The 27,724-nt window shown below is 50.6% G+C and overlaps 1 protein-coding gene and 1 long non-coding RNA gene across 11 annotated transcripts; one reads left to right on the top strand and one right to left on the bottom strand.

Moving 5' to 3' along the window:
• Nucleotides 1–13: 13 nt before the first annotated feature.
• LOC102014373 lies at nt 14–27,724 on the top strand. 10 transcript variants are annotated; one of them, XR_001233948.1, is made up of 9 exons: nt 14–493; nt 571–1,012; nt 5,692–5,826; nt 6,683–6,733; nt 11,048–11,165; nt 15,815–15,925; nt 19,113–19,403; nt 20,531–20,667; nt 27,351–27,724. It is a non-coding gene; the product is annotated as an uncharacterized LOC102014373 (long non-coding RNA). The 10 variants fall into 10 exon arrangements; XR_001233949.1 differs by lacking the exon at nt 20,531–20,667 and having other exon boundaries at nt 5,692–5,840; XR_001233947.1 differs by lacking the exon at nt 20,531–20,667.
• On the bottom strand, nt 1,475–27,357 carry Mmp24 (matrix metallopeptidase 24 (membrane-inserted)). The gene is made up of 8 exons (XM_005384801.1): nt 27,053–27,357; nt 21,821–21,937; nt 19,358–19,662; nt 12,105–12,266; nt 9,723–9,937; nt 7,989–8,127; nt 5,981–6,247; nt 1,475–4,125 (listed from the first exon to the last, which is right to left on the bottom strand). The coding sequence occupies exons 1-8, from the start codon at nt 27,229–27,231 to the stop codon at nt 3,788–3,790; spliced, it is 1,722 nt and encodes a 573-aa protein (XP_005384858.1). The 5' UTR covers nt 27,232–27,357; the 3' UTR covers nt 1,475–3,787.

A 27,724-nucleotide genomic window follows, 5' to 3' on the forward strand; every position in this document is an offset into this window, starting at 1 on the left:
CTGAAAGGGAGACATACACACAGTCTTCTCCGTCATCAACAGGAGGCTTCATCCAGGGCGAGAGGAAGAAGCACCCCCCTCTGTTCTCACATTTTCCACTTAACTTGTTTTGGTCTTCTTTGATCTCCGTAAGAAGAGATCTCTTCCATCTTTTACATCCCACCTCGGGTTATTCTTGTCCTTTGTGACCGAAGGTGGATGTATGTGGCTGCCCTGGCCGCCAGGGTCCCTGTAGCCAAGTGGGTGGGAAGCTTCTGGCAGGCAGAGGTTGTGCGGCCGTTCCTGGTTAGACAGGGCGGAGTGTTGGGGGCCGGGGCGGGGCGGGGCGGGGCGGGGCGCTGTGCTAGTGGCTCCGCCCCCGGCTGGGACCTTTCGTTTCCACCCGGAGAAAGTCCGTGACGCGCGGGGTGACGTATTCGTACGCGGTGACGTCAGGAGGCGGCTCCAGCCCGGCTGCGCGGTGGGATTCTGCTGACTGGCCCGGCTACTTGAGGTGAGGGTGCAGTTGGTGTGGGGGACTCGGTGGGCAGGTGCTGACGGCGCGACCCTGACGGTCTTCTTGTCCCGCAGACCATGGGTGCTCAGTTGAGTGGCGGCCCAGGCACCCTTGAGCCAACGCAGCCGGAGCCCTTGGTGCCAGCGCCCCCGGAGCAGCCCCAGCCCCAACCCCAGCCCCAACCGGAGCCCGAGCCCAGCCCTTGGGGGCCGCTGGAAGACGTGCGCTTCCTCATCGCCTGCACCTCCTGGTACTGACTCTGCCGCCCCAGCCTTCTTGCAGCTTTGGGCGGGCTGGCCTCTTTTCTCCCTCGGCCCCGTGTCTCTTCCGATCCCCGCAGATGGGCAGAGAACCCGAAGAGGTCGGCCGGGGCCTGTGGGCACCAGTCATCCGATCCCCAACTTGTTTGCCTGCCGGCCAGCAGCCAACCCAGCGCTGACCTTTGTGTTCACCCCCTGCCCTCTCCAGCTGTCGGGGGCCAGCCCTCCCCGAACCAGAACCAGGCCAGGCCCTCTGGTAAGATCCTGTGGCTGCTGACTCCCGGCCTGCCTGACCCTTATTGCTAGAACTGAGCCCCTTCCTGTGTCCCAGGTTATGGCACCCTGTGTCTTGAGCTCAGAAGAGTATTTGCCTGTGAGAGTTCCCATACTCCTGTTTTTATTGGGGGGGGGGCATTATCAATTCCTTTATTGAACCAGTGATATTTGCAGCAGTACAGAAGGGATAGATATTTGCAGTAGACTAACCAGCTGACCACCAAGAAGGACCCATGCTCCTCCTAAGGGAATTTCTCCCCACCCTTTTTGGAGAGGGAGGATGTCTGATTGCTGATAGAGCAGATGATATTTGGGGTAGCTCTGAAACACCCCAGAGTACCCTGAGGCTTTGTAAGGCACTTCTTAGAACGTGATCTTAAAAAAAAAAAAAAGAAAAGAAAACTTGACCTTTGTTCCCATACCCCAGAGAAATGACACACTCTGTCTTTCTGTTTTATTTAGAAATGATTTAAAAAACATTATACAAAGGCTGATCAGTTTAAAATGTGACCGACACTGAAATGCTGTGATGTTCCCCAGGCTGAGGGAAAGCTGGGCTCTTTAGCTACCAGTGCTTTGCCCCTCTGTCTGACTGCCCTGTCCTGGGGTGATGAACAAACAGATGACCAGAGGCAGGAGAATCCAAGATTGGAAGCCTCCAGGCTAAGCCCTCTCTGGGGCCTGGCCCCGCATGCCTCACATCTGCAGTCTGGGCTGCCTGCCTCCATCTCCCGCTCTTTCTCTGCTGGCCTTGTAGTACCAGGAGCCAATAGGAGCCTGGGAGGCGGGGCCTAGAGCTTTCAGGAAGTGAGAGCACCAACCTGAGGAGTGGAGAGGGGCCAGGGAGGGGTGGGGAAGGGAAGCCAGGAAGAGATGGATAGAGGACACACTATCTCAGACCTCAGAGGGGTCCACAGATGGAGACACAAGACCCAGCCAGCCCTCTGGATGGCCCTGGCAAGTAGCAGAACCTCTCCATGCTTCATCTGCGGGCATGATGAGAGTTACCCTCGACCTCCCAGGGCCTACACAAATTTTATGTGAGTTGGACAGGTGTGAGCTAATAAAGTGCTTTGCAAAGTATAAAACACTGTACAAACCTATGAATCACTAATATCTTTGCAGTTGTTCCCTGCCTGCCCCAGGGAGCCTGCCCTTGGCCAAAAAGAAAAAAAGATGATGATGACAGGGGACAAAGTGGACCCACATAGGTGCCTCTGGCACCATAGATTTAACTCAGGACAGTTCACAGGGTAGCAGGAGTCCCTGTCTGTGCTACAGGGTAGGCCAACCCAAGGCCCAGAGGCCACAGGGTGGGGGCAAGACCCATGTGGGCTCAGAGGGCAGGAATGGCATCTGAGACCCTGCCAGCACCCAGAAGACTGCCTGACACTTTTTGGCTTTGGTGGAGAGCCTGTAGATGTCACTGCACCCTTGGTCTTCCCTAGGGCTCCTCAGTGACAAGCAGTGCTGTCTGCTGAGCTGGAGCAATGAAAGCTGAGCCCTAGGAACTCCTGCCAGAAGTGAACGGTGGGCCCGAGAAAGTCATAAAGGGAAGCCCCTAGGCTTGGAGCTGCTACCAGTTGGAGGTACCCTTTTCCTAAGAGCAGTGCAGGAAGAGGGGCCCAGTGAGCTAGGTTGCCAGGGCCAAGCTCATGGCATAACAGCTTCCAGGCTGAGACCGAGATGCCTCAGGGTAGCTGGGGGCCTGGGTGTTGAGTATTTAAGAAGGCTGCTCTGGGCCCTTTACGCCAAGGCCATGACAGTGGTGGCCCTGGAGCCATTCTGCCTTACTTGACTAGCTGGGGAGAGGGTTAATGGAGCGGGTATTGGAGGATGGTCACAAACTTGGATCAGCCTCCAGAAACGGGGTCAGCTCTTGCCCTGGCTTTTGAGCCTCACGGCAGGGCCCCAGCTAGTGTTAGATCGCTACTGTGGCCTTAGGAGCACCTTGGACCTTATCACCTGGGGGAGGGCCACCACCTTGGCCTCATCACCAAGACAGTCACCGCTAATTTACCTAATGCCTCAAGCAGCCTTTGCAAAATGGGACTTTAAACAGCAGTGACAGGACATTAAAATATTCACGACATGACAGCTGTGTCCTTGTCAGAACCAGCTGGGCCACAGCCCTGCCTGCAGCATGTGACCCTAAATCCTGGGTCTCAGAGGAGACCTGACGAGTACAGCAGGTTTTGTGAGGGATCTGCTGTTTGCCAGTGGGGAGACCCCAGGCTTATTGTCCACTGTTGGCGGCAGGGGTCCTGTAGCCTTGGAGGACAGGAGGGCTGGGGTGGGTAGGGGGACATCTGACCAGCAGGTGTTGGCAGAAGGGGACTGGAACTGGTGCCATCTCCCAGATGGGGGATGAGAGCTAGTGCTGGCTTCCCATGGAGAGTGCTAGGTCCCAGCCAGGACTGGAGCTGTGGTGCCTCATAGATACCATGGGATTCAGTGACCACAGGGACTCCTGGCACAGTCCCTGCCTTCTGGCGAGGCCTAGTCTATTCTCTTGTGTTGAGAATATTTCACCCAGGATAGAAGGCTGGCACCTAGGTGCCAGATGCTCTCTTGGGGCCCAGCCCCCATCACTCCCTGCCCTCAGCCTAGGTCAACACACCCACTACTTCAGCTGTACGATCCTGGCCTAAGGCCCTGCTGGCCCCAGTGGGCAGTGGCCAGAGCTGCCTCTCAGACCCTGGTGAGGAAGGGCCTGGCTGGCCAGACCGAGTGGACAGAGAGGGCTCTGGGCTGCTCATACCCATTCCTGCACTGGCCGCTTATAGTAGGTGACAGGCTGAGGGCCTGCTTTGTTCTTGAACTGGAAGATGGTATAGACCAGCACCAGGATGCAAAGGGACAGGATGCAGGGGATGACCACGGCCACTGCGTTTACAGAGCCTGGCACATCATTGATGGTCACCATGATGTCCACATCGTCCTGGGGCAGTCGTCGCTCCTTCCGCCGTTCCACCTCCTTCTGGTTGCAGCCCATCCAGTCTCGCAGAATGTTGCGTGGGTACCCTGGCTCCACGCTCAGTTTCTGGTTGTCAAACTTCCAGTAGTCCCGGCCCTTGTAGAAGTAGGTGTAATCTGCAGAAATAAGGCCAGCATCACCACTCTCAGACACTTCCCAGCACCCGCCCTGGGTCAGTGTGCAGGAGGGAAGGAGGGGGTGGTGTGTTAGGTGGAGGGAGCAGTCTGTTGGAACCTTGGAGGTGGGGTAATGTAGTGCTTGGCTGGATTGCAGAATAAACAACACAGCTGCAGAAAGGGACGCTGAGGTCCTGGAGCCATCCACCAATCAGCTCAAGAATGCTGCGAAACTGAGAGCTTTAAGAAGACCTGAGACGTGGTTCATAGCCCAGAAAGGACCATTCTCAGTGCAGATGCAGCTCTCCTACTGTGCCCACAGGCTCCCATGTCAGGTCATGCCCCCATTTTAAGGCTTGGACAGCACCCTTTCCATAATTCTAGGGCCTCAGGCCAGCTCCTACCTGGGCCAACAGAGCCAGAGAGCAAGATTTCTCCTGTTGAGCGTAGATACTACCTCCCTGCAAATTATGGATTTTTTTTTTTGCTTCACACATACCACTTCACAACACAGATGGAGGGTGTTTGGGACCCTTCTCAGGGAAGGCTGGGAGGAAAAAAGTGAGCGAGTGGGCTGGAAAGCCCTGCTAGTCACTCATTGAGCTCCCAGCAACAGCCCTAGCAGCCCAGCCAGTCCACTAACAGCAAAGCAACTCACTCCAACTCTCGTCATTGGCTAGCTCCCCACCCTGGCTGGGCCTTTCATTGGTCAAGATCCTTGATGTCACCTGTCTCTGAGGCTCTCCAGAAAGGGAGGACCACGTGTGTAGAGCATCTGGTGCACAAGACAGCCAGCAAATAGCAGCTCAGCCTGTGTGGCCACTGGCTTTTGAAACGGTGATGCCTCCTCAGAGAGCCCTTCCTCACCATGGTCTCTAATATGAAGTCTTCTGCCTAGTTCCTGTCTCATAGCACTTATTTCCCTGTTAGCTTTTTGTTGCCACCTTATTTATTTTCTGCCACTAGACTGAGAGCTATGCAAGTCTTGCTCACTGCTATATTCCCAGCCTCTCCCACACAAACTGGTTTCAGTATTTTGTAGCGTGAATGAACAAATTCTACCCTTCTACTAAAACATGCCAATAAGATGATGATGGTAGCAGCTAAAACCCATATACTGTAGACCATGTGGAAGGCATTATGCTAAATGCTTGTGTAATTTTTTCAATTCTCACAAAGCCATTATTTTAAAATGCCATTATCATCCCCATTTTATAGATGAGACTGAGAAATCTAAAATGAGTTGTTCACTTTCATAGAAACAGGCAGGTAGTGTGTGAACCTAGCCAGCCTGATTCAAGCGTCTGTGCTTTTGACCAGATCAACCCATAATCACGGATGCCTGCTCTGTACCTGGCAGGACGAACCTCTCCTCTTAAGAATCTGGTCTGGTGGGCATACAGCTGAGTGCCCGATGGCAGCCACAGTGATTGGTTGCCAGGCTCAGTCTCCAGGAGAAGCTTAGGAAGTATCTTACAATTTAAAAGCTTCTCTCTTCAGCTCTCTGCTCTCAAACCCTGTATAAAAAGTACCTCTGGACCACCCCTACCGTTCACTGTTTTTCAGACTTGACCACCTGAGGAAACACCTAAGTGATACCTACAGATGAGTGAGAAATGCTATCTGAAGGGATGTAGTCAGTCCGAGAAAACTCTCAGCTGTGAATCATCCCTGTAGATGAAACTGGTGCCCTGGTAGCTGGTAAGCAAGTTGAGGTACTGTGTGAACGTGGGTACAGGGGGCAATTTCCTGCTACCAGCTAGTGTTTCTCAAACAGCTCTCTGAGGATATGTCCAGAGTCCTGAGAACCACATAAAACAGCCCCCACCCCCAGCGGGGCCCAGCCCTTACGTACACCCTTCCTTGCTGATGAAGGCCCCTTGGGGAGCCTGTGGGATGCCCTTCCACACGGTAATGGGCTTGGGATAGCCGGGGTCTGTGGCCCGCCGCTCCTCGCTGTAGCGCCAGTACCGCTCGCCTTTGAAAAAGTAGGTCTTGCCCACAGGCTCCCAGCGCAGAGCTGTGTCGATGCCTTCACGGGGCAGGCAGCTCCCCAGCTCCCCCAGGCTGTGGGGGTACCCAGGTTCTACCGTCACCTCCTTAAACACCCAGTACTTGTCACCTGTGGAAAGAGGAGCCCAGAGTCGGTCTTCCCTAGCCACTCAGTGCCGCAGGTTGTGGCCAGAGTCACTTGGCCATCTTCATTCACAGAGCCAGAGTGTCAGCCCCCTTAGCCCCTTGGCCCTGGCAGAGCTTGGGGTCAAGAAGCCTGACGCCAGAAGCCAGTCAGATCCGGGCAGTAAGCCACCTCTTCACTTGCTATTCTTTCCTCTCTGATGATCTTAGCCATTCCTGTGATGTCACACACTACCCCCCAACCTGTTACTGGTGTCACCTAGCTCTGAGAGTACAGCTCACAGCTACTCTCATGCTGGGCCTGGGCACCGCCTCATAGACTCTGATCTCCAATGGCCCTGGCAGCTTCAAATAGGCTTCCCAGAACTCTTCAACTGGGCCAGAGAGGAACTTCCTCCTCATCACCTTTCTGCCTCCTCAGGTCCCAAATAAAAAGATCTGGCACACCAGCACCATCATACGTACATGCTAGGTGAGTACCCTACCACTGAGCTGCATCCCCAGCCCTTTTTATTTTATTTTCTGTGGTGCTGGGGCTTAAACCCAGGACTTCCTGAATACTAGGCAGTTGTACCACTGAGTCACACCCCCACCCTCTTTTTATTCTTTTATTTTGTCTTGCTAAGTTGTTTAAACTGGGTTTAAATTTGGTGATCCTCCTGTCTCAGCCTCTTGAGTACCTGAGATTATAGGCAAGCACCACTGTGTCCAGCCTGGCATCAGTTTTGACCATGTCTTTCATTCCCATCTCAGTATTCTGCCACTTATAGGTCCTTCTTTTTTTTGGTACCAGGAATTGAACCCAGGACCCTTTGCTTGCCAGGCAGACGCTGTGCCACTGAGCTATATACCTGGCCCCATAAGTCCTTTTAAATCTCCTCATAGCTGTTCCCTGTCCTCTGGCTGCCCAGCTCCTCCCCAGTTGGGCCTCATGGACAGTGCTCTTCTTGAGTCCAGCAACCACCTCCAAAACAACCTCCCTGCCTTTGTACTATTGTTTCACCACCTGTGCTGTGTCTCTGTGCTGTTCAGAAACATGCAGTGGATTTCCTGTATAGGCGTAATGGGTTCAGACCATATTCCACCTAGCAATCAAGGCTCCTCAGGATTTGCCTCCATATGACTTTCCATCCCAGGCCTCGCCACATAGCTCTCCAGGGTGGGGCCTGGATAGCTGTTGGTTGGGACTTCTAAACTCTTCAACTGCACATCCCACCCCTGCCTTACCCATGCTGCTCCATCGCCCTGTGTGCTTTCCTCACTTCTTACTGTCCGTATCTTACCTTATCTCTCTTGGGCCTGGCCAAGTCAAGATGATCAACATGAAACAACCTGGCGCAGTGCTGGACCCATGGTGGGCATGTCAGCTCCCTCTCCCCTGTGCGACCTGCTCCCTCTGGGCTCTTCCAGAACTCAGAGAGCGGCCTTCCCTTGAGTGTTGAGTAGTTTTCAGTTGGCTGTCTCACCCTTTACTTTATGTGAGTGGAGTCTGTCACCCTGCAGCCTTCACATATACAGACTTTCACCAACCATTCCCTGACAGGATGCCCCCATTGCTGCGCTGCCTGCCTGAAGGGGTTTGTCCTGTCAGAGGTCAGGGTCTCTGTTAGGCCTAGAAAGGCCCTTGGAGGGCTTCTGCCTCCCACACCACCTCTCCAGGATAGGAAAAATGGGGTCCCTAAAAGGGCAAGGAAATGTCCCAGGTCCCACAGCACAGACTACGTTACCTTTGAAGAAGACAAATCTTCCATCAGCTCTTTCATAGGCCGCATCTATGCGGGCAGGCAGGCCCTTCCAGAACTGCTCAATCTGCATGGGATAGCCCTCCTGCACCCGGTTATTGCGCAGGCGCCAGAACCAGCGGTCCTGGGGGAAAAGCAGAGAAAGAGACGTGGCAGGCACTGCCTGTGGACCCAGTGATCTCAGTCCTGGGCTCAAGCCCAACAACCCAACACCATCCGCTGGGCCCAGCCTTGCAACCCTTTGTGGAGTCTGTCCATCTGCTGCTTCCAACTCCCAGAGGAGGACAGAATGCTCATGTAAGTCTTCATTTAAGCCTCCTGATGTCTCTTGCTGCCTCAGGGACCGTAAGACAGACAGCAGATAGTCCTGGCGTGGGAGAGGTGTGGAAAAGCTGGAAAGGAGGACGCCGGGCCCTTGAGTTGCCACAGGAGGGCATCGGAGAGCCAGACCTCAGGCTGGTGGGAAGACCAGTGTGGTAAATGGAAATGAGAAAAATCTACATTTGCCCAGGAACAGTTCATTTGGGAGGGTCCAAAAACAAAAACAATAAACAACAGAACTGCAGAAGAAGGAACACGATTCATGAAAGATGGTACCAAAGCTAACACTTTTTAAGATGTTTTACCAAGTACCTCCAGGTCCATTTTCTAACCTTGTTTTGACTTTCACAACTCTGTTAAGTCAATATGAGACACCGAGAGTCTAAAAAAGAGCCAAGTGACATGTCTGGAGCCACTCAGTGAGAGGCAGGGCTGAGGCTGATCCACATCACCTGATGCTCAGCACTCGAAGCTTGCTGGGGAGACCTCTGCAGGGGGAGGGGGCAGCCCTTCTTAGCCACCCAGTGTGATGGAGACACTCTCCCCGGATCCCTTTTGGTGAAGCTGTTGCTCTGGTGGCTGGGCGTGCAGCAGCAAGCAGTTTTCAGTTGTCAGCCCCTCTAGGAATGGCCTCAGTTTCAAAGAGCTTCCCTCAGGAATGAAACAAGGGATATGAACTTCCTGCCATTTGGCGTCCAGTGTAGGATGACCAATGGGGTGATTCTAGCCCCAGAGTGCCCCGCTGGGTGGTCAAGTCTGCAACAGGCTTAGGTTGCTGCTCAGCTTTTCCCTCTGCCCTGCCCTGCTTCCCTTCCTCCTGTCCATGGTTGTTGATCCCAAAGGTACTCCATGACCAAAGCGCTGCGTTCCAAACCTACAGTCCACTCCCGAGGACCCAGCCTGCATCATGCTATGCAGGCTAGTGCCTAGTCAGTCCTTGGCTAAAGTGACGGGCACAGGACAGGTGATAAGATATAGCCTGACCAGTGGCAGTATCTCAGGCCCTGGCAGGATCTGCTGACCCAGCTCCCACCCAAGCCTGCATACATTTGGTCTTCACATACCCTCTGTTAGAGGAATGACCCTCTAGGTTTTAGGTGGACAATTCAGGTCCAGAGAAAGGTGGTGACCTGCTGGACGTCACAGGCCAGAGCCATTTCCAGCAGCACTTTCCCCGGCATTAACCCCTGGATAAGTGTGGCATCACCAGTTTTCCCTCTTTGCCTCTTGGAAACAATGTATCCAGCAGCACCAGAAAAAGACCCTGGGTCCTGGCCACTGGGCCAGCTTCTGTCCAGGTGCCTGGGCAGCTTACTTCAGAGTAGAAGCCTCCCTGGCTCCCTGTTGCGGGAGGAGTGGATGGGGACCACCTGGGTGTCACCAGTCAACCATCCCTACCTTGAACACAAACATCTCGCCTCGGAAGAGGGCCACTGTATTGAAGTTGCCATCACAGATGTTGGGTTTGGTGCCTGGTGTGGATGGCCGGTCCCCCAGGGGGGGACGAGGGGGCCTGGGTTGACGTTCATGCTTCCTCTCAGACGGCGAGTGGATCCTGCGGACTGGGAGCGTGGGGAGGGGTCTCGTGGGCTCCAGTGGCTCGGCTGGGGGTCCTGGAGAGAGGGGCTAAATCTCAGAGGGGGCCGGTTGTTGTTTACCACATTTTGCCGTTGCCTTGTCACCACCCAGGCAGCCCCTGGTCAAGTCTGTCCCCTTCCAGCCTCCTGTCCCCTCTCCCTGACTTAACTCCCCCAATTTTTGAGAAAATAAATGAAAACAGCCACTAAATGGGGATGCTCATCTTTCCACCCCCAAATCTAGTACTTTCTCTTCCACTGCAAGAACGAACTGTTCTTTCTTATCGTTTGCAACCCACGCCCTCTTTCTCTGCTCCTCTTCATACGTGCCAGCCCCACTTTCTCACCACCCTTCACTTCCCAGTGCACTCCAGCACTCTTTCTGTCCTGCTTCCCACCCAAGCCACTTGCCAAGATCGCCAATGACCACCATGCTGTAGTCCAACAGTTAGTGACTCAAACTTTCTTTGAGCATATAAATAGGGATTTTTTTTGAGACAGGGTCTTGCTATGCAGTTCAGGCTGGCCTTGAACTCACTATGTAGCCCAGGCTGGCCTCAAACTCCCAGTGACCCTCCTGTCTCCACTTTCTACCCGGCTAGGGATCTTGACAAAATGCAAATTATGACTCAAAGGGCCTGGGGTGGAGCCAGAGATCTGCATGTCTTTGAGGTCTCAGGTGACACTGATGTTATTAGTGTGAGGCCCCCGAGTTCAGTAGCAAGAATCCAGAAACTTGTCTTGAAACATGCTCCTCTTTCCCAGAGCTCGACACTCTTGGTTTTCCTGCCTCCTCCACAGTGGTTCCCTCTCAGCCTCCTCTGTGGGTGTGCATGTGGGCGGGGGGGGGGGTGCTGTCTTACCCTACCCTAAAGGTTGGAGTGCCCTGGGGCCTCTTCTCTTCAATCTTGACATGTTCTTTCATCACTAAATTGGTTCCTCTCCAGTTGGACTGCGTATTAGGATCACCTGGGAGAGCTTTTAAAACTCCAGGTGCTCAGGAATCACTCCAGACCAACCAACCCAAATCTCTGAGATGACAGCTGAGTGTCAGTGTTTTGTATTTGGATCCCAAGGTGATTCCAGTGGGTGGTCAAATTGAGAATCACTACTCTGAGTGGCTCATCCCTGCTCATGGCTTTACAGACTGTGTACATCAGCGCTGTCCGATAGGCTGATCCATGATGATGAAAATGTCCTGTATCTGCAGTGTCCAACACGGTAGCCTCCAACCACAGGCCTGTGTGGCCATGGAGCTGTTGAAGTAAGTGACTAGTTTTTAATGTAACTGAGGAACTGAAACTTTCGATTAAGTAATATACATTTCAATTTCAATAGTCATTTGTGGCTAGTGGCTGTTACATTGAAGACTAAAGATCTGAAGTCAGATAGGTAAAGTCTATTGGCCCTCGATTACAAAAGGGAGAACTACTGGTGTTGTCCTTGGCCCTCTTCTTCCCCTCACCCCACATTTGCTCTGTCAGCAGATACTGTCCATTCTACCTTTGCAATACTGCCTGGTACTTGCTGCCTCCACCAACACCTCCCCCGCCGCCTTACCTCTTGAGGTCCAGGGTTCCGGTTGGGGCACTTCTTCCAGAGGGAGCCCTGCTTCTGTGCTCTACTGCCTGGGCCTATGCTATGTTGACAAGCATTTATTCAAATAAATGGGTCTTCCCATTTGTACTGACTGACCAGAACAAGAGCTGCACAGGCTAGCGTGGCCTGAGCTGGGAGAGAGGGGTGGTGGAAGGCCTTTCATATCTTACCAAGATGGCAGCCTAGCTTCTCATTTTTTTCTTTTTTAAGATCAACACTCTCGCTATGCTACCTATCACATTGTATCACTATTACTCAGGCACATGTGTGGCCGTCCTTGGCTAGAGGGGGTTCCCAGGAGGGACCCAGGCACCACCTGGTAAGGGAGGGGATGGAGCATAGGAGGCGGGAGGGAGGTCTGCGAAAGGGGAGAAGGTAGAGAAGAGAGAGTGGGTGGCCTCTCCTCACCTCTGTCCCTCCCAGCTCCTCCCCTGGGCTTCTCAAGTGTTCCCGGGCAGCCTAGTGAAGGTTGGCACACAGGCACAGACACATCGGCAATGCTGACGGACGGCAAGGCTTCCCACCCCACACCTACCCCTGACAGCAAGGCAGCTACTACCCAGCCCTGAGGAAGGAGCACTGGCCCCGCTTCCCTGTCACACACCATAGATCTTCTGGATGCCCTGGAGATCATCCTGGGGCAGCTTGAAGTTGTGTGTCTCCATGTACTGGTAGAAGGGTGCCATGATGGCACTGGGGTCGTTGGAGTGCTCCAGTCCCAGCGCGTGGCCCAGCTCGTGCACAGCCACCAGGAAGAGGTCGTTCCCTGTGGGAAGGGACATAGGAGGGTATCAGTCCGTCAGTCCACTACTTGAGAAAATACTGAGTGTATGCCTTCTGTACAGAACACTAGGAACATATAAAGAAATCAGATGCAATCCTTGCCGTCCAGACCCCTCAGTAGAGTGGAGAGAGAAACAGCATATGTGACACAGCATTCTGGGTACTGTACCAGATGTCTCTAAGGGGCGGGGGCGGGGGGGATTCTGAGGAAAAAGAGGTCATTTACACTTAGAGGAAGATGCTTAGCAAAAGCTTCTGAAAGGTGAGGCTGAGGGTGAGACTTCAAAGGTAAGAAGCTGCTCAGGAGAATGAATTCAGGGGAGGAAGGGGTTGGTACTCCTGGCAGAGGGGATGCTGTAAACCAGGCCCATGGACAAGCAGTGTCATCCACTTGGCTCTGGAACAAAGCACGAGGGGAGGGCCTGAGAGAGATGAGGTCAGCCAGGCTGGCAAACGGCTCTGTGGAGCCCTACAAAGGAATTTGGATCGGCTCCTTGGCCAGGTGGGGGTGTAGGCAGGAGTGGAGTTGGAGTGGGGATGAAATCACCCTGGCTGCACTGGCGGAAGGATTAGAGGGAATGAGACCTGAGGCAGGGGGACCAGTGGGATCAGTTCTGAAGCCAGTATCAGGGTCCAGGTGGGAGAAGAAGAGGACCTGAGCCAAGATGGTAGGGGTGGGGACAACTAGAGAAAGTCCTGGGGGTCGCTGGCTGGCATTTAGCTTTGGGAGACCCAGGGCAAGGAGGGCACTGGGTGCAGGGCAGCTCTCAGTTACCAGGACTACAGTCTTGGAAAAACTGAACCGCAAGCCAAGATCAAGGCTAGGATTCAAGTATGAGTGGAGACACAATCCACGTGCTGAAAGTGGGACAGAGGATCCTGAGCGTGAAAGCAAGGTGGTAGCGTGACATGGTGGTTCTGGGCATCTCTGGGGTGGGCAAGGGCACTTTCGTTTCCAGCTCTACAATTACCAGCTTTGTGAGCATGGTCAGTGCGCCGACTCCCTGAGCTTCAGTGTCCTCATTTGCGAAACCGGGGAATCATGCCTACCTCTAAGACAGCAATGATAAAGTAGTGCGGCCCTGAGTGCCTGCCACTGCTGCTACTATACATAGACAGAGGCTTGGTCCGTGGAACAAGTTCACTGACCAAAAGGAAGCAGAGGGCCAGTGGCTCCAGCAACCAGATCCTCTTAAAGTCAGCTCCCCTGAGCTTCTGTCTTAGAAGAGCAAGGCCTGAAATTGGCAGGATTAAGTAATCTCAGTTTTAGAAAAGAAATGCCGGGGCAGGGAACTGGGCAGTGCATTGTATAGACAGTCCTGGGTCCCGCTTGCCCAGGTATAGACCCCTGCGTGCCTGTTGAACTCTGCCTCTGATCTCTTAGCCCTTGGTATGACTCAGCCCCTTTCTGCCACCTATAAATCCAGGGAGGCTTTTGAGGTCTATCCTGGCCCCAGCATCCCTGGAAAAGTTGCCCCTCCTCTAGCCCAGCCAGTGCCCATGAAGGTAGATGGAGGTGGGAATTGTTTGACCTTTCTGCCAAGGTCTTGGGTAAAGAAGAGCCCCATGGGGCAGACCCAGGCCCCAGGAAGTTTGAGCCTGCCATTCCAATGACATCACCAGTATTTTCAGCAAAGCTGCCTGTGAGCAACGGAAAGGAGGGAGGATGGGCAAGATCAGCACAAGGTTGGCCAAAAGCCTGGGGCTGGCCTTCTGCTAGGAAGGGCAGGCTGGCAGGAGAAGGCCTGGCCACCCCCAGCTCCTTCCTCAGGTCCTGGTCCATCTGGCAGTGGGGAGGCGTGAGCTCATCTCTGAGCTCCATCCCAAACAAAGGTGGCTGCTAGAGGTAGCGGAAGGCAGGTCTGTTTCCTGGGGTCTGCCTGGCTCTGTTCCCGGCCTGTTCCTCGACCTGGGACAAGCTGTTCAGGGCCTCTGTCTCCTGGCCAGGCTCCTCCCTGAAGGCCATCCACAGGGATGTTAGGGACCCAGGGAGCAGCCCTCTTGAGTGCTGAGTAGACTCTCAGTCTTTACTCAGCCTGTACCTGAGTCTACAAAAAACAGCAGCAGCCTCTGAAAGAAGAAGGCTATAAGTCTGGTCCAGGGATAAAAGGAAGAGAAGAGCTGGGGAGCTGCCATCCTCCAGCACAGAGAGCTTTGGGGAGGAAAGGGAAAGCGGGGGGCGGGAAAACTCTTTGTGAGGGAAAAGCAGAGGTACCAGAAGGAGCCCTGCTATGAAGACCCTAGTGCCTCATGAGTAGGAGATTCTTAGGGTCTCACTCCCCAAAAAAGCAAGGAGACAGGAAGCAGAGTGGTCAGCCTGGCTTCAAGTCCCAGCTCTGCCTGTCCTAGCAGTATGATATTTGATGTCTCTTCCTCTGCAAAATGAAGGGAATGATAGTACCTTCTTCATAAGAATGGCAGTGAGGACTAATGACGCAATGTATGTAAAGCTTCTGGTATAAAGTATCACTATTACTTAGCAGGGTCACGGTGAGCTGTGTAAGGACCAGCAACCCCAGGAGTGAGTGTTCCTGGAAGTCCCTGGGTGTCTTAGCACAGTCTGCTTGGCTATGCCAGTACACCTTATTGCTGCTTCATTCCTTTCTTAGGACCTCTTTCTTTGGTGAGGACCTCTGTCTCCCTGACTCCCCTAACCCCCAAAGTTGTGTCCTTTGCCTCTGTTCTCTTGCCAGTGCTGCCCTTCACAGGGACACCCTGAAGTACCTATCTCCCAGGAAGCCTGCCTGGAGCTCCTGGCTGGCCCAAGTGCTGCCTCCGCACACTCGGCCAGCATTTTCTCCAGAGTGTCTGCAGGCAGTGGCCCCTTTCCAGCCTGCATTAATTACAGTTGTTAGTGCACACTCAGGATGTGATCACCCTGGGGGCAAACTCTGAGCCTGACGGCATCTAGCATGGAACAGTACCAAAAACTCAGTATTTTTCCAAGTGTGGTTCTTGGGCCACCTGCAGCAGAAACCCACCCCCGTGGGGGGGGGCGCTTTTAGAGATGGGAAGTCCCAGGTTTATCAACTATGTGAATTTCTTAAACCCTTGGCAGAACTTCACTTTGCTTATCTGTAAAATGGAGACGATAGTCCTTGCCTCCCCAGCTGGAGGCAGAGTTAGTGACATAAGTGCAGAAGGGCTCTGTCCTGTGAAGCAGAGGATGGCTAGGACAGCTCTTCCTGTCTTGTCACCTTTCCCTGTGCAGGAGGAGTGGAGGGCTGAGCTCCCTCACCAGTGCAGTGTAGTGTTATCTGCTGACTTCACTGGTTGACTCATTTGGAAGAAATGAGGGCAGAGGAAGTTTCTGGAAGTAGCCCCAGAAACCAGCTCAAAGGTGTAGTGACTAGCCTGCCCCGTCACAGACTCCAGTGAGTTGGGGAACGAGACCCACCTTACCACCCAGTGGTCCTCCAGGGAGCCTTTTAAGCCCCCAGGCAGGGAGGATTCTGATTTAGGAGGTCTGGGCTAGGATGTGAACAACTCTTCCTCCCCGCTTCCTCTTCCTCTTTCTTTTTCTTGTTCCAGGGGTGAATTATACCATGGCAGGGTCAGTCTGACACAACCAGAAACTATTTGACCTTAAAACATCACTAAAAGTGGGACAGTGTGTGTGCATCATATGTGCTCCCCAAGATGGTAAGTGGAAGTCCCAGAACCACCGAGGAAGGATTCCTGCGGAAAGGTGAACCTGAATCTAGTCATACGAGCAGATCTGATTACCAGTATTCAAGAATCGTGGGGATGAGGCACAGGTTAAAAAAGCCTGGGGGCATGCAAGGCCCTTGGCTCCACCCCAGGGAAAAAAGGGCAACCGTACCTAGTCAAGCCAAATGATCACACTCAGGACACAGCCCAGTTTCTCTAGCACAAGAAGGGAAATGTGCATAGATGTGTGTGGCTATTATGCTGCAAAGCTTTAAGTCAGTCCTATGTGGAATGTGGGTCTTGCTGGGATCCCGATGCAGTCAAACAACTGCACAAGACATCTTTGAAGTAATTTAGCTGGGGATATAGCTCAGCAGCATAAGCGCCTGCCTGGCAAGCACAAGGTCCTACGTTCGATCCCCAGTACCAGACCAAAAAAAAAAAAAGAGAGAGATGGGCATGAAGTAATTTAGAAAAGTGAACACAAACTGGATTCAATTTTAGGAAGCTGTTAATGTTGTGTTTAAAAATGACTTTGTGGTTATGTTAAAAATAGGTGTTTGTCCATTAGAAGTATATACCAAAGTATTTACAGGTGAAATAATATCATACATGGGATTTTCTTTAAAACACATCAGCAAAACCCCCCAAAACAACAACAACAAAAAAAACACACATCAGCCAAAAAATAAAACTGGGAAGGGGCAGATGAAATAGGAATGACACAGTGTTAATCACTAAAGCAGGTGATGGGTACCTGGGGATCATAATCATTCTCCTTCCTTTGTGAGTTTGAAATTTCCCATAATGAAAGTTTAGAAAAAAGAAGGAAGCCAACAATCAAAAAGTTCCCAGGAGAACCCACTTCCTCTCCTGTGAGTCTGTGTGGAAATTAAATTAGATAATATACCAGTGCTCAGTAAATCTTGGTTCCTTTCCTCTCTTTCCAAAACCTATCCTGGGGCAACATTCACCAGCTCACTAGCCAAGGGTTTGTTGCCGTAGTTATGAGCTGCATCTTATTTGTGCCTGGTTTTCCAAAGCAAAAGCCTGACTCCTGTCCAAAGAAGACATTAGCTATCTTGGAACTTCTATCAGGATGGGGAGTCTTTCATCTAAGGTGGGAGGGACAGGTGGGAGGCGTGCTGGGATGATGCCCATCCACAGGTTCTGGGTTCTGCTCATGTACACCATCAATTCTTAGGATTTGGGGGCTGAGCTTAACAAGTTCAAGCAGCAAGTGGGTGTGGGAGTGCAACTGCCCAGTGTTGGGCCAAAGAGGGTGCAGAAGATAGGAATGTCTTTCCAGTACCTTCTTTGGACAACAAGCCTTTGAAAATCCACTTGTCTCTATCAGAGCTACAACCGAATCCTTATCAGCTAAAAGTTCCTGGCACATAACAGGGTCTCAAAATGTTGATTCTCTTCTCATTACATCTTATCAGTTCACACAGACAGTGATTTGTTGACACCAACCAAAACATAAATATGAGATAAAGAGTAGGTAAACAGAAAGGCAGGAAACATGTCCAGGATATAGGGGAGATATACCAGGGCAAAGGAAATGGAGCTGTGTAGGCAAGAGACAAAGAAATTTTACAGTTTTGTTACTCTGCCGAGGGGTGGCCAAACTGCTCTCTGAACCAGCATTTCACAGATAAGCTGAGAAGTGCCAGCCCTTGGTGGTGGTGATCTCCCACCTGCAGACAGCAGGCATGGCGTCTAAGGAAGTAAGCCTGGAAGAGTCTGCTCACAACCTGAAGCAGCACCTACAGCAGAAAAAGATGCCTACTGTTTCCCAAACTTGCTTAAGCTTCAGAATCAGGCTTTCCAGGAGAAGGGCCTGGAACCCATGTTTCTGACAAGACCCTCAGTTGGTTCTCATGATCAGGCAGGGAGGGCGACTCCAGGGATGAAGGTGGTGAGTACAAGATGGTGGAACATCTGCAGCAGATGCACCAAGGGAATCGATCAGGCCACACGCAGCCTCCAGGTCCCACCGGACCCAGACAATCACAGTAGCAAGAGAGTAGGAGCCTGGAATCTGTGTTCTCCAAAGTGCAGAACTGCCTAGAAACCACTTTTGAGAACACAGATTCCAGGCTCCTACTCTCTTGCTACTGTGATTCTCTGGGTCCGGTGGGACCTGGAGGCTGCGTGTGGCCTGATCAATTCCTGCGGTGCACCTGCTGCAGGTGTTCCACCATCTTGTACATACCACCTGCATCCCTGGATTCCAGGCTACTGTGATTCCCTGGGTTCCAGGCTCATAATACCCAGGTTCAAAGCCTTATTTTACCACTCATCAATTTTGGAAACTTACGTTATGTAATGATTTCCAAAACCTCAGTATACCTACCTGCAAAATGGGACGATAATATCTACCTCTGACATAATATGTGGAAACCACTTGGCATGGACCTTAGAACATTGACATACCCATTAACTGTTATCTGTTATAATCTAAAAGCCAAACTCTCTGTCTTGTTCCTCCAGACCACCACTGTATTGTTGTGAGGCCTCTGCTGCCCTTAAGTACAGTCTGCGTGTGGCAGGCCCACTCTTGTCCACATCTGTCTCTGGATTTCTGGAGAGCAGAGACCAGATCTCTTTTTTTTTTCTTTTAATATTTCCACCCCTGCCCCTCCATCTTTGTAGGACTTTGTATTATGTCACATTAGAGTTGGAAAGGACTTTGGAGATCACCTAAAACAGCTCCTATTCTACACACTAAGAAACTGAAGGTGAATTGTTGGTCCCTACTCACATAGCTAAGTGGCTGAACTAGAGTTTGAACCTTGGTGCTGCCACCTACTAGCTCCGCCATTTGAGTGCTGAAGTCTGCCTTAAAAATGGACATAATGATTGTAGCCTTGCATACTTACTAAGCGAGTGCACTGTGAATAAAATATGTATGAGGAACTCTTTGGCAACCTGAAGGGTATTGTTTTTATGACTCTACAATACTGACTCCAGCTCTGTGAATGTTCTCTGAATCTTAGCGATGCCTGCATCACAAGTTATGCAAGGATACTAAAGTAATCATAGCACCTGTCAAGAGTGACTGTGTAGCCAGAGCCAGAGCCACTTTCAGATCCCATGACTGATTCAGCTTTAACACCTGTGTACCTTTTCTCGGGTTCTGACACATCATTTTGTCTTCTTGTTCATGGCCTAGGTCTGCCTCGGCACAGTTAGACCACCTCCTCAGAGATCTGACTGATCAGGGTTCTGGGCCTGGTGTGTCATGTCGCATACTGCCAGAGACCACAGTTCCCATCCTCTTGGGTTCCTTGGTTCTCGGACAAGAAGCGCTACAAAGCAGGAATCTCATCTATGGTGTCCACCAAGCTCTTCTCAGGGCTTCTTTCCCTGATAGCTGAGCAACCCAGGACTGACCCCTCCAGCCCCGTGTGGCCTTACCGTCATGGTTGGCGTTTCCTAGCGTCCATGGCTCATCTGAGTCAAAGTGAGTATCTCCTCCAATTCCTGGGCCGGGGAAGTAGGCATGGGCCAGGAATCCCCCTTCCCCATCAAATGGGGAGCTGTCACCATGAAAACCAGAAGCAAAGAAGATCATGATGTCTGCCTCCTTCCGGTCACTTTTGATTTCATGATATGGGACCTCTTCAAAGGTCAGGGGGGTCACCTTCTGCCACACATCAAAAGCTTGGCGAATAGCTTTCCGTGTGTCGAGCTCACCCACCTTTGGGGTGTAGTTGTGAATGCTGGTGAGAGAGGGGAGGATAATTAGGGAGGAAGAGAAAGCCAGAGACAAGCAAAGCTAAAAAGGACATCAGAGGCAGAAGGGCCCCGGGGACTGCCCACACTCACACTGAGTTCTAGGGTTCTGCTGAGCTGCCCCAGCAGTGCAGAAGGGGCTGAGCAGGAAGACCGCTGGGTCCCATCCTTGCGCCAGTAAGAATGGCGTTGTTTTAATCAGTGTTTTTATTTTATCTCCGACAAAGCTTGTGTTGAATAAAGGGTTCTACACTAATATACAGAAAAAATATGTTGGTAAATAGCATTCTCTACATTTTAAGTTTTTCTCCCAATACATAGAATATATACATTTATAAAAGTTATGAAAATAAGGTTGGTAGAGTGCTTGCCTGAAATGTGTTTGATTCCCGGCACTGAAAAAAAAAAATCTGGCTGTGTTGGCACTGCCTATAATCCCAGCATTTGGCTTGGGCATTGGAATGTCGGTTCCTCCCTGTCAAGCGTCCCTCACTCTTTGCAGTGAGTGAGGGCTCTTTCCAAGGCAGAGGACTGTCACAGGCTAGTCATGGTGCAGGGCACCAAGGTCTGAGGCCTGAGGCCTGAGGCTGAAGCAGGAAGATTGCAAATTCAAGTCCCACTTGGGCAACTTAGAGAGACCCTGTCTCAAAATAAAAATTAAAGAGGGCTGGGAATGTATCTCAGTGCAAAAGTACTTGGTTCAATCCCTGATACTTAAAAAAAAATTTTTTTTAAACACATTCAGACAGCAGAGATGAGTTTAAGTGAAAAATCCTTAAAAATATTTTGTACCAACTATCACTTGTCTAGAAGCTGGCATAGGGCAGTAACTGATTTAATCCATCATGTGTTTAGCTCTTTAAGGTTACTATATCCATATTGCATGGTTCTCCACAAAAGAACATCAGAACCTGTGGATGCGCTGCCCCATAAATGGCTGGGGCATGGATTCTTCACCAGTTCCATAAGCAAGGAAGCACAGCCCCGGAGAAGTTGAGTAATAGATGTTAAGGTCGGAGTTGGCTGAGAATGCGGTTTTCTTGTTTTGTTTTGTTTTTGATCTACTCTGTTGCTTCAGGAGACCCAAAGTCTGGGCAGTTTCTATGCCAGATTCCTTTTAAGTTTCCTTCTCATTAGATTTCTGAAAAAAGTCTTGTTCTGATCTCTGTAGCTTGTGTAGGGAGTCCTTTGTTTAACTTCGATAACCTCTGGCTTAGGTCTTGCCCCTGCACCTAGGGTCTCTACCTGAGATGGAATCAGGGCCTGGAGAGGTGCCAGGCAGAGGCCACCTATCCCTGCCCTGTGCCAGGCCCTTGTCTGGCCCCACTTGAATTCTTGTGTCTAAGTCTGCTTTGATAAGGCTCATCATCCCTGCTCTCAGTCTGTTAGTCAGGCTTGGAGGCTAATGTTGCTCTGGCTTGATTCCCCCAGACAGTCGAGGAATAACACTGTTACAATTCAGTTCCCTGTTCTTTATACTTCTTAAGAAACAACTAGGCTGGGTATGGTGGTGCACGCTTATAATTCCAGTACTGAGGGAGGCTGAGGCAGGAGGATCACATGTTTGAGTTCAGCCTGGGCAATTTAGGGACAGCCTGTCTCAAAATAAAAAATAAAATGGACTGGGATGTAGGTTAGTGGTAGAGTAACCCTGGGTTGCCTAGTACTGGAAGAAAAAGAAAGAAAGAGAGAGAGAGAGAGAAGAAAGAAAGGCCAAATAAACTAAGATTCTGTTGGAAATCTTGGGTGAGGTCTGTCCGGCTGATTCTGGTGAGGAGTGGATCCAGATGAGAGGCAGTGGGCTTTAGCAAGCACTGATTGGGAGAATGAGTCCTGTTGTGGGCCATTACCACAGCAGAAAGTCACTGAACAATCCAATACCCTATTTTCTGTAACAAAACTGTACGCATCCAGGCAGAACACAACTAAAAGCCCTCAAAGGGCCAGATCAACGGGTGCAGGAGGCGGCACTGTGTGGGACCCATGAGGAAGACACAGGTGCAGACTCAGCACCAGGGCCTGATGCTCGTGTGCCTGGCCCTCATCCTGACCTCCAAACTGCCTACTGTGGGGCCTCTGAAGGTCGGGTAGCGAAACAGCGAGCATGGGACCAAAGCCAGGGAGGAAGAGAGGAAGTCAAAGCACCTGTAGGTGATATGTTTTTGCCTCCACTTCTGTCCGGTCAGGGCATAGCGCTTGTTTCTCCGCCTTCGGCTCAAGTGGGGGTGATCAGGGACGCCACAGCGGGGTTTCTTCATCCACCTGAGCAGAGAGAGGATGCACACAAACACACACATATATGTATCATGGTCCCTGAACACACGAGGAAGACATCACATACCCAGTCCAAGTCTGAATGGCAGCGTGCATTTTAAACATAGATTCTAGGGTCCTGGCTTTGATGGCTCCTAACAGGAACTTGACTGACTGACTCATTAATTCATTCACTTGCAATCAAATATGAAGAAACATTATTGAATAAGATATGGGTATCAGCTGGGTGTGATGGTGCACTCCTGTAATCCCCAAACTCGGAAGGCTGAGGCAGGAGGATCACCTCAAGTTTGAGGGCAGCCTGGGCTACATAGTGAGTTCAAGGCTTTTCTGAACTACATAGTGAGACCCTGTCTCAAAAAGAGAAAAAAAAGGAAGAAACCATGTAGATGGTGAAAGAGAGAAAAAGAGAGAAGTCAGAGAAATCAGGAGACCTGGCTTGTTAAGTTCTGGCTCCACCACTAATCTAGGACCCCATATAAGTGACATAATCAACACGAACCTCAGTTTCCTCATCTCCAACATGAGAATTGGAGTTCTTGCTGCTCTTGGGGTCAGGGAATCTCAGGAGTGTATGTGAAATGTGCTATGTAAATGCTATTAGACCACAGTACTTCCTGGTGACTTCGCAAAACATCTAGAAGAAAATCCCAACTTCTCACTGGGCCTTCAAGAGCCTGCATGACCCAGCCCCTGCCTACCTGTCTTCTAAATACTGTGCACCAGACACAGTGAGCTTCCTGCTGTTCCTTGAATGTGCTAAGCCTCTTCTCTGTCTTTTTGTTTGTTTTTTGAGACAGGGTCTCTCATGCTGACCTTGAACTCACTATGCAGCCCAGGCTAGCCTTGAACTTGAAGTGATCCTCCTGCCTCAGCCTCCCGAGTGCTGGGATTATAGTTGTATGCTCCTAGGCCCAGCTTTACTCCAAGGTCTTTGTGCTTGCTGTTCCTTTTATTTACTTCCTCTCCCTGTGGTTTGCTCCTTTATGTCACTGAAGTGTCTGCCCTAAGAGAGGACTTCCCCGTCCATTCCATCTGAAGTAGATCCTCTTGTCCCACTATTATCTGCTTGTCTTGGTTAATTTATATTCATAGCATTCATAACTACCTGACATTATAGATCTGTTTATTCTTGGTCTCTCTCACCCTATCTGAGCTCCATTAAGATAGGAGCATGGCCTGTATCCTGAGGGCTGGCTCAGTGTCTGACACAAAAGGGGTTCAATAATGATTTGTTGGGCTGGGGATATAGCTCAGTGGCATAAGCGCCTGCCTGGCAAACACAAGGTTGTGAGTTCGATCCCCAGTACCGCAAAAAAAAAAAAAAAAGATTTGTTGACTGCTAACTGACTGACTGACTGACTGATGAATGAATCAGAATTCTCCAACAGTAGGATGGACTAGTGTGGAAGACAGAAGATTCCCTTTCACTATGTGTTCCAGAAATCACTAAACAGCAACAGGACTCGCAACATAATTCTTTACAGCAAAGTACATTGTACTTTGATTTTAAGTCTACTAATCTGTTGCTTCTAATAAATGGTGACTTCTTTGGGGGCAGGAACCATGCTCGTACTCACTCTTGTGTCTCTGGAGGCTTCCCCAGTGCACGCAGGTAAGGGAATTCTGGTAACAGTTATCAGGTAGGGTTACATCAGGCAGCAGTAAGCCTGCAACATCATTGGGTTTTAAGAAAAAGGTGCCAGGGTAGGAGATTTGAAAAGCCGTGCCCGACGGGGGCCCAGGCATTCTGCATTTCTGTTTCTGTGCTGGCCTAATGACCGGCCATCAAACCATAGCTTGGCATGGCTGGAAGGGAAAGGAGTCTGACCTCATATGCAGCTGTTAAAGCAGTTGCCGTAGGCACTACGGAGAGGAGAAGAAGGAAGCGATTTTAACCAAATATAAAAGTCCCTTGAGGGAATGAGCCAAGTCTTCCTCATCTTTGTGTGCTCCATGTTGCCTAGAGAGTGACCCGCAATCACACACCAATAATAAAGACATAATGACGGCAGAGCCTTGATCTAAACATTCATCATTTTCACAGCGTTCATCATCTTTTAGAATATTTGATTCTTAAAACAGCCCTGTGAGGTAACCAGAAATTATTATTCCCATTTTCCAGGTGAAAGAAAAGATATCCATATCAATCAAGTCATTTACAAAACAGAAAATGGTGAGGTGGGGCTGGAACTGAGCTGAATTAATAAGTGAACTATTAAACACAATTTAGCCAGCAAAGGCTGGAGCTTGTATTTTTCTCTCAGTGCTTATCACAAGGTTGAGCTAGAGGAACTGCACAGTTGACTCAGTGAATGAGTGGATGAATAAATGCGTCGCATTTCCCAAGGTAGATATTCAAACATAGTACTTGAAAATGCGAATCTAGCTTTCCTTCATTAAAAGTCCTCAGGAAGACAATCAAGAGCTACCTCTGCTGTTGCTAAGTTCGATCTGGAAGGGCCACTAGGGGAAAGACAGGCCCCAAAGAAAGGCAGCGGTGGCCCTAGGTCCCGGAGTCAGAGCAGGAGCTCAGGTCTCTGAATTCTACCCCAAATACCAACTCAGGTCTTGGAATAGGTGTGAGCAGCTCCCTCCTTCCGTGTTTCCAAAACCCTGCTCTCCTACCTTCCTACATAGCAGTACGGGTAGAAGTGCAAGTGGGAAAGCCAGTCTGTTCCCTCAGATCCTCCCCTCTGCCTCCTCCTTGCCCCATCCACCCGACACTCTCTGAACTTTGTCCAGCAGACCTGGGGTGTGTGGGATGGAGTAAAAGCCAGGGCCAGGTGGTGCCTCACACCGGGGCTCCTGGCCCAGGGAACACGGCCAAGCGGGCTGCGCTGAGGCCTCACGGTAACCTCCCAGGGAAGGGCAACGTGCTCCTCAGCTCACTCAGGAGGCCACGGGGGGGGGGGGCAGGGGGGGCGAGGCCACTCATGGCACTGAACATACTATCTCAGCATTTCAAATCAAAATCCTAGGAATATGAGATGTTTGGACAGATTTTTACCATCATAAAGCCCTAAACTCACCAATTTTTAAAATTTACTTATTTATTTTTTAGACATGGTCTCACTCTGTAGTTCAGGCTGGCTTTGAACACACTATGTAGCCTAAGCTGGTCTTTTTTTTTTTTTTTTTTTTTTTTTTTTTTTTGTACCAGGAATCAAACTCAGGACCTTGTGCTTGCCAGGCAGGCGCTGGGACTCTGAGCTATACCCCCAGTTCCCCAAACTGGTCTTGAACTCACAGTGATCCTCCTGCTTCAGCCTCCCAAGTGCTGGGATTACAAGCATCCACCACCATGCCCCGCACTCACCAAGTTTTAAAAGCTTAGAAATTTAGAAGGACAGAAACCAAATTTGAAAGACAAATTCCAGTGTGCAAATGAACGTGCTGAGACCCGGAGATGCTTCTGTCATGAAGCAACTTACTCAAGGGATGAGCTGGCCCTTAATCCACAGTTGGGTGCAGTTCCTGTTCTGTCCCCCAACCCCCTGCGTCTGTCCCCGGCCCTGCCGGCTGCTCCCATCTGAGCTCAGCCCACGTCCCTTTGCATTGCCTTCGGAACCCACTCTAGCTCTTTCCCATGCCTTCAGGGAGTGAGGGCACTTCTTCAACAGCTGGAGTAGCTTCCACAGCTATTTCTTTTCTTTCTTTTTAAAAATGTGTGGTGCTGGGGATCGAACCTAAGACCTTCTGCATGCTAACTAAGTAAGCTACCACTGAACTACATCCCCAGCCCACCTTGCTATCTTTAAACAAACTGAAGCATGCTCAGCTCTCCCCCATCTTAAACAAACAACCAGCAATCAAAACTTACTCCTTCTCTGGGTACCACTCACCTCTCCTTCCCTATGCTCTGAGGATTTCCCCAATTTTTCACTCCATTTGCCCTCTCAATGCTTCACCTCCCTTTTCCTCTCTGCAATCTAACTTTACCTCCACCATTCTATCGAGGTTTTTTTATTTGGTGGGGGGTTGTTTGGTTTTTTGAAACAGGGTATCACTATGTTATGTTGTTCAGTCTGGCCTTGAACTCATTTATCCCAGATCGGCCTTGAACTGGCGTGGATCCTCCTGCCTCAGCCTTGGGAGAGCGGGGCTTACAGGTGTGGACTACCATGCCCGGATCTACTGAGACTGCTGACAACTTCTTTGTTACTAAACCTACAAATGGCTTTTAGTCACTGTCCTGTTAGACCACTCTGTAGCAGCTGACCCTGCGGACCACAGCCCTTTCACTGCTGTGATTCCACATCACCTAGGGCTTCCTCCCCGGCTCCCATCACTCCTGTGAGGCCAGCTTTGTGTGGCTCTATCCCTATACCTCTTCTCTTCATCCTCTTTACGCTTTTTCTGTGTGATTGCAGCCAACCTCATGGCTTGTTGTGTTCACTGCTACCTCCACAGTAGCTCCCTGACACTCTGTTTGCTTCTGTGTTCTAGGCTGGTGTGGCCAGACCACTGTGTTTTTTACTAAACAGGGTAAGCTTCCAAAGGTCAGGGTGCCAGGGCAAGCACTGTTCCTAGAGCATGCAGGCAGACAGCAGGTTGTTCTGTTTTGTTTTGTTTTGTTTTTGTTTCTTTATGGTGCTGGGGACTGAACCCAGGGCCTTGTGATGCAAGGCAAGAGCTCTCCTGCTGAACCACATGCCCAGCCCGTCTAGGCAGGCATTTGGTAAATGGGAAAAGTGGAACAAAAGTTGCCAACCCAGTATCTTTCAAGAGTTCTCTGTATGAAGTGAGATGTGTATATCTCAGGGAACTCCACAGGGTGACTCATAGAACCGTAAAACTGGAACAAAGAAGATTTAAGATACTGCCTATGACACAGTCCCTCATTGTACTGGCAAGTAAACTGAGGCCCAGGAGGGTTAAGTGCCTTGGCTCCACGGTCACATATCAAGTTACTGGCAGAGGTGGGACTCCTATCCCAGCACACCCCCAGCTCAAATAACCAAGTACACTTTCCGGTGTTTCCTCCCAGGATGGCATTGTCGGAATAAAGGATAGGGAAGTTGAATGGGTATGGTGCGTACACAAGGCTGTGATGTATGTGAACCCAAAGTTCAAAGGCACAACGTCCTACGCAAATCTTACTCGATCGTTGTCTGATCCAACACACCGGTGACTGGGATCCCATAAAACTGCTGCATAGTGGAGACCGCTGACTGTAAGGCCTTCCCTGAGTGCAACGCAGATGCCCGGGAATCATAGGGAAGCAGATAGCCGTATGACTTTAACCAGTTCTGAAAGACAGGGGAAAGAATAGGATGCATTATGCTGGGGAAGGCTCCAGTCTACCCGGGTGTCGATTTGCCCTTCAAACTAGGGAACACTTCCCCCGTGGCTTACACACCCATGTTCTGATGTCTTCCCCCTTCACTGCATCCTACAGATGCTGTCGATTAACCTCCAGAAAACACAACTCTGATTGGCTCACTTGCCTGCTGTCAACTTTTCGCTGGCTCTCCACTGGCTACAGAATAAAGATAAATTTTCGTTCAAAGGTTTCCCCTCCCCTGCTTCTTTATTCATTGATTCAGTACTTTCCACTGATATAAAACCAACAGGCCAGAACCTGAAAATAGTTAATTCTCCGAAGGAGAGTGATCTGTGGAAATGTGTCCACCAGAAATTCATAGTGTCTAAAATTAGAGTCTGACAAAGCATCACGTTTGAGAATGTCTGTTGGGAGGAGGTTGTATACATTTTTATTGCTAAACTATTTCCCCTCAAAAGCAAGCCATTATAATAAATATAAACAAACAA

This window comes from Chinchilla lanigera, unplaced genomic scaffold (assembly GCF_000276665.1).
Source record: "Chinchilla lanigera isolate Chin_1 unplaced genomic scaffold, ChiLan1.0 scaffold00021, whole genome shotgun sequence".
Lineage (NCBI taxonomy): Eukaryota > Metazoa > Chordata > Mammalia > Rodentia > Chinchillidae > Chinchilla > Chinchilla lanigera.